Consider the following 13,146-nt stretch of genomic DNA (forward strand, 5'->3'; position numbering starts at 1 on the left):
AAAGCTAAAATTAAATACTATGACTTTTCTTGTCGGGGGTTCCAGGCATGCCAAAGGAAAATGTGTCAGCAATTTTAGGCTTAGTGACCACGTAATTGTGAAGTATGCTTATTTTTATAGGTGCTCTTGGATGATAAAAACAAACATTTCCGTTAGCTGTTTGTGTTATGTTTTACTGTCACTGGTTTTTGATTATTAGTGTCAGTCCAAGAATTAGTGTTGAAATGGGAAAAAAAATTGCACAGAGACGCTTCTTTTGTTTATGTGTATGCCAAAGTTATTGTGTCCAAAGAAAAATATGCTTTTAAAGTTTTATTTGGTTTGCATGCTCATATGGAGAGCTATTGGGTCCTGAACTCATATTCTGTCTTTATTTGCTTCATCGTGTGTTGCCTTCATTTGAGTCAGTTTGCCTCCTGCCTAATGGTATTTTATTTTTCTAAATTGTGTGATATAGATGGAATGTGGAAATGGACTGTAGCTTTGGATATAGAAAATGAGATAGGGAGACAGACTCTCTGCAGGGAGGAGGAAGCATGTTTGGACCTCAGATCCATCATACATTACAGGGTTAGTGTAGCTGAACTGGGAAATATGGTGGTATGATTTTCCCCAGCTCACACCTGAGTCATAGATATATATTAGTATGTAGCCCAGCACTCTGAATTGAAGCATCCTTAAAAATTGCTCCCAGGCTTGCTAACTTAATAAGCATCTGAAATATACCTTGGAAAAACACCAGATGATACAGTCTGACCTGTCAGCACAGATGGCTTTCCCCCAGCAGTAGTTAGCTTTACTATACCTTAAGACTGAAATGCTACTGCCTAGTTTCTTCTCTAAAATACTCATCTTTAAACAGCTTTATGGTGATTTTATTCCCATTCATGGATTGGGGAAAGTATTTTCAGTTAAAATAATTCTGAAATCAGTGTTTGGCAGTAGGACTAGTTCAGAACTTAAATTGAATAGGGATATTTGAGGAAATCTGATGAGGGAGACTTTGGGTGTATGGTGCATGAATTCTTCGATTCAGTACAGCAGAGTGTGGTATCTTACAGCACTGTAAACTTGGCTTATTGTATCACGGTAAAGACTTAGGCTTGTGTGGCTTCAGTTCTTCAAACATACTGTACCTACCTTAAACACACAGGTTTGCTCATGGCCATGCATCCTCAGCACTGGTGGCTGTCATTTCACTTTCTAGCAGCTGTTCCAATGAGTTTCTGCTTCCCACTGTCACTTTTGTGGCTGTATCCTGCGCCGAAGCATTGTGGATCTGGGCAAGTGATTCTTTGCTGCTCTGTGTTACTAGTGTGCAAGGTTTTATAGTCACCTACAATAGCTGTAGATGCAGAAGTCCATTCTATTTGTTGATAATCAATAGGATTCTAGGTGATACCTTGTACCCTGCCATTGCCAGTCTGAACCTATCTGTAGTAATCACTGCCTTCAGTTTTGTCTCAGGAGAATGGTAAAGTTACTGCCTTGCTACCTTTGTTTTTTAATACTCCCCCCAGCCTACTGTAGGGCTGTCAGCTCACTGCTTCCTCGGTCCTAGCCTCTCTTGAGGTTACTTGGTTGCTGTCATCCCTTTTCAGTGCTGTGTCTGTGGGGTGAGATTCTGAGATTTGTAATCAGCTTACAAAGGGTCCAGCCATGGACCTTGCACAGAATCATGGCACTGTGGGCGAGTCAGAACACCTCACTGAGCTGGCTGAAAATTAACTTTAAAAGTACACTGAGATGTCTGGTGTTGAGAAAGGACCCCATCACAGGTGCTGCTGTGATGTACCCCATCTCCTCATCAGGGAGAAAAGTTTGCTCCTACATATTCCTCACTGTCAGAGCAGCCTGGAATGTGTGAGGTGGTGTTAGAGTGAGAGTGTTCTGGATTGACACGGGAGCATGGGGAAAGTGGGGCAGCTGGCAGGAAAATGATGGATGTTGCCTTATCTGCAGTTCTGGTTAAGAATGGAGCAAGCAGTTCAAGTCAAAAAGCTCTGCTTGCTCTTACTGCGTTCTCTGCCTCCAGGCTTTTGAACTTGCTTTGGATGCTGGTCTTGGGCCGACCGAGAAAAGAGACATTACTGATGTGACCCAGAGTCAGCCTTGTTGAAATCATTAGTTAAGCCAGCACATAACCAGTGTAAGACCAGGAATAAGATTTTTTTTGTTGGTATTTTTTCCCCTACCCAGGCTAAAGGCATTTAGCTTATCAATTTACTGTCATCCTAGTTTGTTGGAGATTGGAATTAAATTTATGTACTGAACACCAGTTGCTCCCTCTTGCTTTTCTAGGACGGATCCTCGACTTGAAGACTGGAACAGTAAAGAAAGAGGGGCAGCAGTCCTCAATGAGGATGTGCATGGGATCAAGACGTTCCTTCATTTGCAGGATGAGGTACACATTTACCTTCTGTTCCTGCCTCAGATGAGACTTCGTATGTTTTGTTGTGCTAATTTGACCTTGTTTACAAAACAAAGCTGTAATGACATATTCCTATTAAGCATTTTCAGAATGCTTGCTTTTGGAACTGGAAACTTGTCTTCCTTTCTAATTAATGACAAAGCAGCACCTCATTTGTCTGTTGCACTTATTTTTATCAGTGTGGGCTGTAGGATGCTTTCCCTAGAGAAATTCATAACAACTTCACCCTTGGAATGTAAGCCTTTGTCTCTTCTAGTCACATTATTTAAATCAGTACTTTGGGTAGAAAGCTTTCGCAAGTGTAACGAAAGCCCAATTCTGTATTTTTTCAGCAAACCAATAATGTTAAAAGAATCTTGAAGACAAACAGGAATTTGGTTGCAAACCTGCCAGCTATGTAGGAATTAACCTCAGCCTTGTATGAATTAACCAAATGTCAGCTGGTTGATGCTAGATAAATGAGTAATTGTTAGAGGGGTTTTATTTTGCAGTTTCCCAACTTGTGCATTGCTTGGTCTTCTTGAAGGAGATCAGCCTGCCCAGGGCTTCTGACTGGGACTTGTGGGCACTTCTGTTGTTGTATTGCTAAAGGGATAAAATGCTTATTGCTATTGCAATAAATTTCCCTCTGTGTGGTTAGCAGGGGAAAGTACAGAATTGCACGGGTAGCCTATATCCAATATATGCATTGAAAACAGATGATGTAAAATTTGTTATGGAATGAAGCTCGCAGAGCAAAATAATTGACACATCTAAACAGATCCCTGTATTTCAGTTATGTGGTGGAATTCTTCCAGTCAGGAAGCTGAGTGCATGGCTCTTGGGTGCCTTTGTAGAGGGTTTATATGTTTCATGCCTCCAAGTGAAGACTTCAAAGCTGTAGCTGCTTTTCTCCCCTTCACTAACACGACACCTGCTATGTTCTTTTTCTTCCTTCCAAGCTGGACATAGTGGTCATGTGAGGAAGTCTTTTTTTTGTGCAAAAAAAGCCAGGGCCAGTGTCCAGGTTAGAGTTGTTCCCTAGCTTTGAAAACAACATTCTAGCATGCAGTTATTTTCAAGCACCCTGATTCTGTAAACTCCAGTGCATGGGAGTAATTTTATATGTGCCAGTAGCCCTGTTGGTTTTTAAATTCTAAATCTTATTTTAATTGTTAATTCCTTCTCCTTGCCAGTAACTGGTATTTTTTTAAAAAAGGGGAAAAAAAGAAAAGAGAAAAAAATGATTAAAAAAAAACTTGTGGGAAGAAGGAGCCTCAAATAATGTGAACTTTCCTTGTGATTACTTACTCCATTGTTATTGTTCTTTTTTTCCATTGAAAATGAACTGGTTTTACCCTTCAAACTATTTACTTAGCTTCAAACACATTGTTAAAATTATACAGTTAGGCATAGTTAGAAATACCACAAAATATACATGAACAAGTGTTAAATAAAGTTACTTGACAGAGTAAACAGTCTGTTCTTGCAAACATTAGATTAAGATTTACTAACGTTGTATCTGGTGTATGGCAGTCAAAATGCTCTGTTCAGGGAAGCTGCTGGAACACTGAGATTGTTTTGTGTGGTTGTTTGGGGGCACGATTTACATTCTTCTCAGGTTTTCACCCTTGTTCTATAGTACTTTGAATTATATCTATTTCAAGTATTTATCGATATCTGTTTCAAGTAGTCTTTAGATCTGGGGGGGTGGGAGGAAAGTCTCTTCTATTTTTCTTTATAAAACAAAGAAGGTATTTGTAGCACAACCAAAACTCTCAGTCTGTGGGGAAAGCAGTAAGTTCCAAGAACACATGAATCTCTGACTCTCAGTCAGAAATAAATATCCATTATTGCCTACTTACATATACTAATAAATACTTAAAATGCTTTTTCATCTTGGGTATTTATATTAATTTGTGAACCCTTTCAAATATTTAGGTGTGGAAATGCACCTCTGGATCATTTACCTCTGAACAGAATAACCACCATGAGAAAAAGATACAGGTACAGGTATTTTACTTAATTTACCACAACAGTTAGTTGCCATAAGCACTCTCATTTTCCACTGGGCTAATACTCAGTCGAGGAGTAACTACATGGACAAACCTGTATGTTAGCACACAGTGTAAAATAGCATTTGGGTCTTGGGAGAGGAAAACTCTGCACTAAATTGAGCTGTGGCAGAATCACTGACTCTTTGTGCAAGCCTTGTGCAAGCCATCTCTGACATAAGCTTCAATATCTTGCTCCAAGAAGTATTATGGAAAACAAGGCTTGATTAGCTTTCTAGTGGAGCTGACATTGTACAGAACTCCAGGTTGACAGCTGGTTGTTTCTAACTTACAAATGTTAGTAAAGCAGTGTTAGTAGTTTAAAAACATAAAGCTATTCTGCATGCTAGTCAAGGTGATATCTGTGCATTTCCTTTTCATTTAGGAATGGCCTTGGCCCAGTAAAGGAAGGTGAAGCACAATATGCTGTTGTCCATTGCACTGGCTATATCAAGGCTTGGCCACCAGCAGGTGAGTATTTATCTCCTTGAACTACCTGCAAGGCAGTTGAAAACCCATTTTGGGATCCTTTTCCTGGAATAAACTGAGGCTGAATTTTAGTGGAGGAGCCCATTCAGTCTCATCTTGGGAAGATTTTGTTATCAAGAAAGCAGCTGTTGTTACTTGCTCAGGGATTCCTCTTTTTCCCATTTGAAACCCTTCTCAGTTTCATTGGTGCAGAGATCTGTGGAAACCATCAGTAAAGTGGGATTGCAGCAGCTGGGGACAAAAGTTTTCAGTCTGATAAACAGACTTAAAATGGCCTGATTTGGAGAAAGTAAGCACAAAGCATTCATAGCTCTAGAAAACACTGACTAGTGGTTTCACATTAAAGTACTGAACTGTAAGCACCTGTGTATGAAAAGGTGTGGTATCCATTTAGACACATGGGTATTCACAGGAGTGGTGTTAGTAGAGAACATTCAGTGTTTGTGATGGTTTGAGTCTGTTTTTCTGGGAAACAAGTCTTGGTGTACTGCTTTGAACTGCAGAGAAAAACTTTTACCTATTATAGCTCAGTATTACATCTGGGAATATTTACCTTGGAAAAATCTGAAGGGGAGACAATGGAGCTCATCCAGACATCATCAAGAACTGGGCTAGGTGACCTTGGTGTTTGCAGGAGTTCAAGAGACTGCAATATAACAGCGCCTGCTGGCATGAATCAAACCATGAGTTGTCCTGATCTTTTGTGGTCATATACCACAAGCATAAATCACATTTATCCAGGGATTATGGATGCTAAGAGGTGGTTTGCACTAAGTCTGTGAAGCAGTGTGCAGACACCAGCATGCAGATGTGAACTTCTTTTTGATTTCCCACTGAATTTCAGTTTCAGAAAAAGAAAAAAAACTCCCTCCTTGCTGCTGATAGGATTTAATATACTTCAGCATGGTGTAGCAGTCAAAACATTTCAATTTCATTCCTGTCTCAAAAGAGTGAGAGCAGTGTGTGTAAATTGCTCTATTAAAATGGGTTTGTTGGGTTTTTTTCATCCACAGAGATTAACTTTTCTATCTGTAATTCCAAACATAATTGAATTCAGCCTTGATATATGAGATGTCTCTTCGGGAAGATGGAGGTCAAATGAAATTTTTTTCAGCTCCTTGCTAGGCTTGAATGAAAATCTTGGAGCAAGTTTAATGACATCTCACCCTTCAGAGGTTCGTGTTGCTAATGCAGAGCTGCAAACACATCAGCTCATGTCAGGGCTGGGTAACAACATCAGCAGTGTGACTTCCAGCCACCATTTCTGCAGGTGAGCAGGCACTGCAGTGCAGGAGCATGGGATGAAAAGGATCTGGACCTTTGAGTGCCCAGTTGCCAGATATCACATTTTAAGTTCCAGTTTACACTAATGAGGGGTTTTCCCCATCTCCAACTCTTCCAACTCTGCTCTCCCGTGCTCAACAACCTCTCTAATTTCCAGTCCTCATTAGTTTAGGGGAAGTTTAGTATATTCTTGGAAGCTAGTGTATTCTGGGACTATATTTCACTCAAGATCAAGCAGGAGTTGTCTCTGTCTCTCTCCAGTGTTTTTGTGCCTTTCCAGAAGGAGGTCATATTGCAGAATCATAGAATGGTTTGACTTGGAGATGCCCTTAAAGACCATCTAGTTCTAACCCCCCTAGTCATGGGCACCTCCCACTAGACCAGGTTGCTCCAAGCCCCATCCAGACTGGCCTTAACACTTCCACGTATGAGGAATCCACAGCTTCTGTGGACAACCTGTTCCAGTGTCTCACCACCCAAACCAGCCTTGACTTGGCACAGCTAAACCAGCCTACTTCTTATCTCTGTTCTCACAGTGAATTCTCTTCATCCTTGTGTGTTTTGTCTGCACTTGTTCATGTTTTAGCTTAACTTTTCAAAATGTGGGTCACTTTTGTTCCAGATGGGACTACAGTGATGGATAATGAAAATGATCTTTCCTGTCTTGGCTGGCAGTGTACAATAGGACATACTTCACTTTTGTATGGTGCATCCTGCTGGCATCCTGAATCACCTGATAGATATACCAGGCTACCTTTTTCTCTGTTTTCAACTCAAGATCTTCCAGTTCATAGCAAATATAGTTTTGAATTGTGTGATCTTTCAATTAGTAGTACAAAGTTTCATCCTGTTTCTGTAATTTATGACTGTTATTAGTCCCCAAGTGCATGCTTCTGCATTTAGTAATGTTGAATTTCATTCCATTTCTATTACTTCACTCCTCAAAATCACATGGTGCTCCCTTATGATATCCCAGTGCTTCTCCATAATGTTAATGCCTCCAAACTATAGCACAGTCCCTAAGGGATGTTTTTGATTTTGACAGCCTTATGTGGAATTTCAGTGGACTTTTATGTTACCATCCAAATAGTTACTCTCAGTAGTCATGCCTGAGTGCCTTTTTGGGGTGTATAGTACTGACTTGAGACCTCTTTCATGAGTGTTTGTTTGCCCTCCTAGTCTTCTCCACTTTGTGATGTATGCATTGTCTTTAGGAGTTTGATAGGAATATCCATGGGCTAAATGGTCTCCAGTGCGTTTGGGTAAATAAGTGACAACATCACTACATTGTTTCTTATTTCCAATGGTAATTCAACCATAATCTTCAAAGCAAATTAAATAACTGCAGCAGTAATTGAATTTGCTAAGGCTTTCCTACCTTGTAATAAAATTACTTTTGTTCAAGTCATTTAGAGAGTAACAAGGCCCTGGCTCTTGCATCCTCTCTGGATTCTTGGGAATAAATGGGATTGTGGTAAATTGCAGCTGTTTAAAAATTCAGCTACGGAAAGGATCATTTTCATTTATTTTTTCAATTGCCAGGTGGGTGCTCTAACATACATTCCTCCTTTCTTTCAGAGCACGCAGTGTAGCACATGTATTATATGACTAGCATACAATGCAAAAAGCATACTTTCATAAAATTACAAATATTTAGCAAATGCACTTACTCTGTACTTAATCTAATTGTTTAGCACCTGTTATTTTCTCTTTCTGGCTTTTATTGCTTTATATGTGGCCAGTGCATTAATTTTTTCACTCCCACACTGGGTATAACACAGTATTGACAGAGCAATATCAAGATAACTCCTCTGTGATCATTATTAGTGTGACAGACTATCAGACTTGACAGCCCTCCTACCATGAGTAGTCTATGCTAAATCTCTTAAGTAATTCCAATACTTTAAACAGATGAAAACAAATGACAACTGGCATCAGTATGGTGGCATTTTAAGGACTGGGGTTTTTGTTGAGTGATCTAAAGTAGAAAGGAAATTCTGTTGTGGCTCAAGTCCGTGGTCAGCATGAAAAAACTTCTGTACATCTAGCCTGTTTTAGGTTTGTTTGGTTGTTATTTTCTTAATGGAGCAGCAAGGTTCCTTTACTGGCAAACTGCCTCTAGCCCCTTTTTCACTGAGAAGCTGGAGGGAAAGCACAGGAAACATCGTGCTTCATCCTCTGCACAGAACTGAGCTCAGAGCATGCAGGACCTGAGTGCTGCAGCCTGGGCTCTCTCTGTGCTCCCTTGGAAAAGGAGATATTTGGCATTTCCTTAATACAGTGTGTTTGCCTCTGGATGAGTAAACCATGGAGATAAGACAGAGGTTCTTTAAGGAGCAGGTCAGTTCAGGCTGGGTTTGTTAGTGGTCTGTTCCTTTTCCTCCATTGTGTCTGCAAGAAAAGGGTAAAACTAATCTTACATACAGACCCCACCATGACAGAGGCGTGCTTGTATCTCCATAAATTATACATTGGATTTAAGTGGACTCCTTGCATCATCATAAACTTGGGGTGAAAGTCAAGGAAAAAGGAGTCAGATATTCCAGGTCAGCTCTCCAACCAATTCATTTATTATGTGAAGTGTATGTTAGATTAAATAAAGAAAAGTGCGGAGTGGGATCATTTTGAGTGAGGTAAGAAGATCCCTTGCTTGAAACAGGCTGAGCACCAGATCCAGCCTTTGTCCCTCTGTTCCTGGTGAAGCAGTTTGTGCTCCTTAGGCCTAGACAATGCTTCAGGTTCATAACCACTCAAAACTGAGAAATTCCGAGTAGCTGATGATTCAGTTTTCAACTTCAGCAAGTATTTGCTTTTCTTCTGTTTTTTTCCCCCTCTGAGCATCTCATTCCTGGAAGCAAACAAATCTTATGTGGTCCATATGATATTTTTCTAATAGGATTTTTTTCATGCCATCATTTTTTTGTTGATACAGTCTGTCAGTGTATTTTTAGTTTTCTGCAATACAAAGCCTAGACCTGCAGAAAAACACTTAGTGGAGAAAAGGCCTAGACAGATACTTATTTCGAAAGCTTCAAATAAAAAGTCCTATAATAATATTGAATTCAGATACTGTCGAAATCTTTTTTTTCCTCCTTAGTTTTTTATCTTAAAAAAAAGAAACATTTTAGTCTTCCAAGTCTGACTTACGGTAACGTCTTAACCACAGCATGCCAAAGCTGTGATGTTATTTCAGTTTTGGCCAGAATCTGGAGGTTTGTACAAAGTACTCCCTCTTCCAATACAAAACAAAATAGTTGCTTGAATATTCTCTGCAGTGCTGTCACTTTAAACACTTTTTTTTTTTTTTTTTTAATAGATTAGTTTTTATTGGGATTTTTTCATAAGCTTTTTCCTTGGTATGCTGTAAACATCCACATCAGTTTCTTGTGAAAGGCTTTTTCCTTTGTTGTGTAGAGAAGATAAAGTCACACAGTGGATTTTCATGCACTGGTGTATAACTTTCAGTGATGGTTCTGATGTAGATAGGCATTAAGAGGGGATTGTTAGTGACCACTAGATGCTTGAATTACATCCCTCTAAAGGTTCAAGAATAATCTATTTTTGAGTGTAGTGAAGTAAAATCACCAATCCACTGACACTTTTCTGTGTTTTGCACAAGATACGGTGCAGAAGAATAAAGAAAGAAAGCAGAAAATGAAGCCACTCTGTTGTTAGAGCCAACTTGAAGTTCATTGGAAATACTAAAAAGTTCCTTATGTCCACACAAACACATGCATTACCCTGTGGGAATCTGCTGGCATAAAGGACACTTAGATATTAAATATAACCTCTGAGAGCTTGGCATTCTATTTGTGATGCTCAGTTGGAGGCTTAGCTTTGCAAATTGTTGATACTAACTTGAGCAAGCATAGCACTATATTTATTATTCAAAAGAAGCATATATTTGGTGTTGAGAAATAAAGCCTTTCACAGGGTTACTTGTAAAGAATGTGACTAACTCATGTATGTTTATTTTGTTGATGACCCCTAAAGATCAGTTTCATGGCTGCTTTCCATGAGACTTTTTGCAACTTTTTTTGGAGGTACTGCTGGTACTTAATGATGTTAAGGAGGAATCTATTAATGTTCAGAGCTGGACAAATGAGTATTAAGTACAGTGCTTATACCATTATTTACCTGTCCATACTGTAGTATGCTCGTCAAACAGATGCTAAAGTACAAGTAAACCTCTTGAACAAATGCATCCTCATATGTAAGCACAATCACAGTTGAATCTTTCAAAGTATCAGCAAAAGAATAAAGAAAATAATTTCCCTCTCTGGAGTGCTGTCAGTAATAGAACCTACACTGAAGATGAGCACACAATAATTCTGACATATTTTTACTTTAGGCACTTTTAAGCAAGGCTTAGCAATTCACTGGATCATGTATTGATTAATTCTAGGCAGGTTGGGTTTTATTCATAGGATGTGCTGTGGGATAATTCGACTAATACATTTTCCAGCATGTTATACAAACCAAATGTAATCCATCATGGAAGAAAAAGAAAAAAAAAAAAAAGGTGTAAATGAGAACAACATCCTCCCTTGCAAACATTGTGACATTAGAAATGTTTTTTCTTAGCTAGGTTTAATTTTGGAGATTGTTTATGTTGCTTTGAGTTTATTTGAGCAATAGGAAGGATGGACCAAGTGCCTAAAAAGGAAAATGTTGAAAGCAGGCAGAAAAAAGATTATGTGAAGTGGAAGCCATCCAGCTGAGTATCTTTGCTGTCCTTTGCAACACACTGTGCTGCTAAAGAAGTGGTTGGAAAAGCTTTTGAAGGCAAAGGAAAATACTTAAATTTGTTCTTTTAAAATAGAAAACTCTATTTTAAAGGGGTCTTTTGGTTCAGGTTATTCGACTAGACTGCCTTGAATTATTTCCTTAAAACAGCACTTAGGCCCCTGTGTTTAAGTGGCCTAATTCTAAGAAATGTCAGGCATCCACCAAGAAAGTTTTCTGAAGGACCTAGAATCACCATCTTTGGAATCCGACCCCCTGTACTGAGCTGTCTGAATGCAACTGTGATTACCTCTGGCATCAGCTTCTAAAATGTGTATTCTTTCAGCTGAGAGTTGAACTTGCAGGTTTTGGAGCTCAGCTGAATTATTCAGGGCTGAGGAGTGAGAAACTCCTCATCCATCTCCTGAAAGGATGCAATCCTTGCTGTTTCCAGCTAAATTGTTAATTCAACTCCTCAGTTGCTCCAGTGCTTTCTGTCCTCCCATGGCTGGTTTTGTACCCTGCTGTGTTTTATTCTCAGCAGGGTCATCATCCTCATGCTCTGCCTGAGCTGCCGCATCGTCTCATTGTTGAAATAAAGCCTCCAGTCACCACTTTGTTAGGTGAAACTGCTGGATTCCTCTTCTCATCCTACAAACCAAACACAGTTTTCAGTTAACCGTTTTCCACCTTTTTAAAATTCAGATTGTTCGGGTGGAGGACTCTAAATTTAGTTTGAGGAGCTTGACCGTCCTTCCATCATGTGTCTGCCAAATTTTTTTTAAGTGGACACACTTTTGGGTAGATATGTCTGCTGCTGCTTTTTCAGGGTACTGTTCTCTCCCTTCTCAAGAGGCAGCCAAGTTCAGTTCCTTTGCCTAGCGGAGCTGTCATTAGCTGATTACTGAGTCTCATATTGAAGAAATAACTGTGTAAACACAGCAAGGAAGGAAAGCAAGACACTTATGTAATATCAATCTTGTAACTGTAGTTTCATGTCAGTGGTTTATCTGCTCCGTGGTGATGTCTCAGAGCATGAGACTTATTTGTGTTTGGGATCTCGTTTGTGGTTTGCATGGTGTGTAGAGGAGAAGGGACTGGAGTAGTGGTATGTGAAATGTTGACACAATGCTTTGTAATTTAACTGCATGGAAGATAAACTGATAAACTTCTTCAGGCAGTGCAGAACAGTCCTGTGGGCAGGATAAATGGAGGTTCTCTTCATTTCAAAGATGTACTAAATCAGGTGAAGGGTCTCGAGTGAAAGCTTGTGTCTGTGGTAACCTGCAGAGGGACCTTTATCAGAACCACAAAAAACTAATAAGTATCTTTTCTATCCAGTGGTATTTTAACTTTTGTGCTTAATGATTAATTTCTTAGTATGTGCTCCTGATCTACCACCCTGATCTTCTCATGCAGCTTCTAGGAAAATATTTCGAAGGAGTATCTGGGTGTCTGGTGAGCCATATCACATAGGTTTAGAAACCAAGGAGTTTTTTAGGGCCAGACTTGTATCTCTGGAAGACAAGAGGGCTTTGCCCAGCTCTCATTGTGTGTTCAGTTGAAATTCCTACTGCATCTCAATATCCCACTTGTTGGAAGGGACAATAATGCCCCTTCTTTGTAAAGCTCTTGAGATCCTGTGATAAAATCATAGTCATGTCAGGGGCTGCAAATGAAGTTACGCCCCAAAATCGTGAGTTCCATTGTAAATAATGTTTGAATATATTATACAAAAGTTGGGGTTTTCTTTCATACATTGTATATTTTATTTTATTTTGTTATATAGCTTAATCAATGGGGACTGAAGAATATCTGTAGAGTGCCATTTAGATCCTTTTTGCCAGCTAAGATTCATTTATTTTGAAACAAAATAAAATCCTTCAGAAACTACTTCAGTTCATTCAGCAGTATCTATTGTCATTTTTCAGAGAGATCATTTAACAGAGTTTTGTGCTGTCATCCTCTGCATGGTCCAAAGATTGATTTTCATTGGGAATTAGAAATTTTGAGAAAAAAGTGCCTGTTGTTTCATAACTGGTAGCTGCTTTGCAATTAATGTCATTAATGCTCTAAAGTACCTCAATGCATTCCCTGCCTGTTTTGACTGTGTTCCTTGAACAGCCTTGTGGAAGAGTTTATTAAGCACTTAAAATAAGTAATCAGTGTTACTCTTGGAATTTC

The 13,146-nt window shown here is 39.3% G+C and overlaps 1 protein-coding gene across 12 annotated transcripts in view; it reads left to right on the forward strand.

The window, feature by feature from the left end:
* Positions 1 to 13,146, forward strand: part of ARNT2 (aryl hydrocarbon receptor nuclear translocator 2) — a 173,066-nt gene that overhangs the window by 113,900 nt on the left and 46,020 nt on the right. For all 12 annotated transcript variants that reach the window (XR_011727965.1, XR_011727963.1, XR_011727966.1 and 9 more), the window contains 3 exons: positions 2,302 to 2,404; positions 4,352 to 4,417; positions 4,850 to 4,935. Coding sequence is in view for 8 of the 12 variants with exons in the window: in XM_071754360.1 (XP_071610461.1) it covers positions 2,302 to 2,404; positions 4,352 to 4,417; positions 4,850 to 4,935 (255 nt within the window). In the remaining 4 variants the exon portion in view is untranslated. The remainder of the gene's footprint in view (positions 1 to 2,301; positions 2,405 to 4,351; positions 4,418 to 4,849; positions 4,936 to 13,146) is intronic.

The sequence above is a fragment of the Heliangelus exortis genome, chromosome 11 (assembly GCF_036169615.1).
Source record: "Heliangelus exortis chromosome 11, bHelExo1.hap1, whole genome shotgun sequence".
Classification (NCBI taxonomy): domain Eukaryota; kingdom Metazoa; phylum Chordata; class Aves; order Apodiformes; family Trochilidae; genus Heliangelus; species Heliangelus exortis.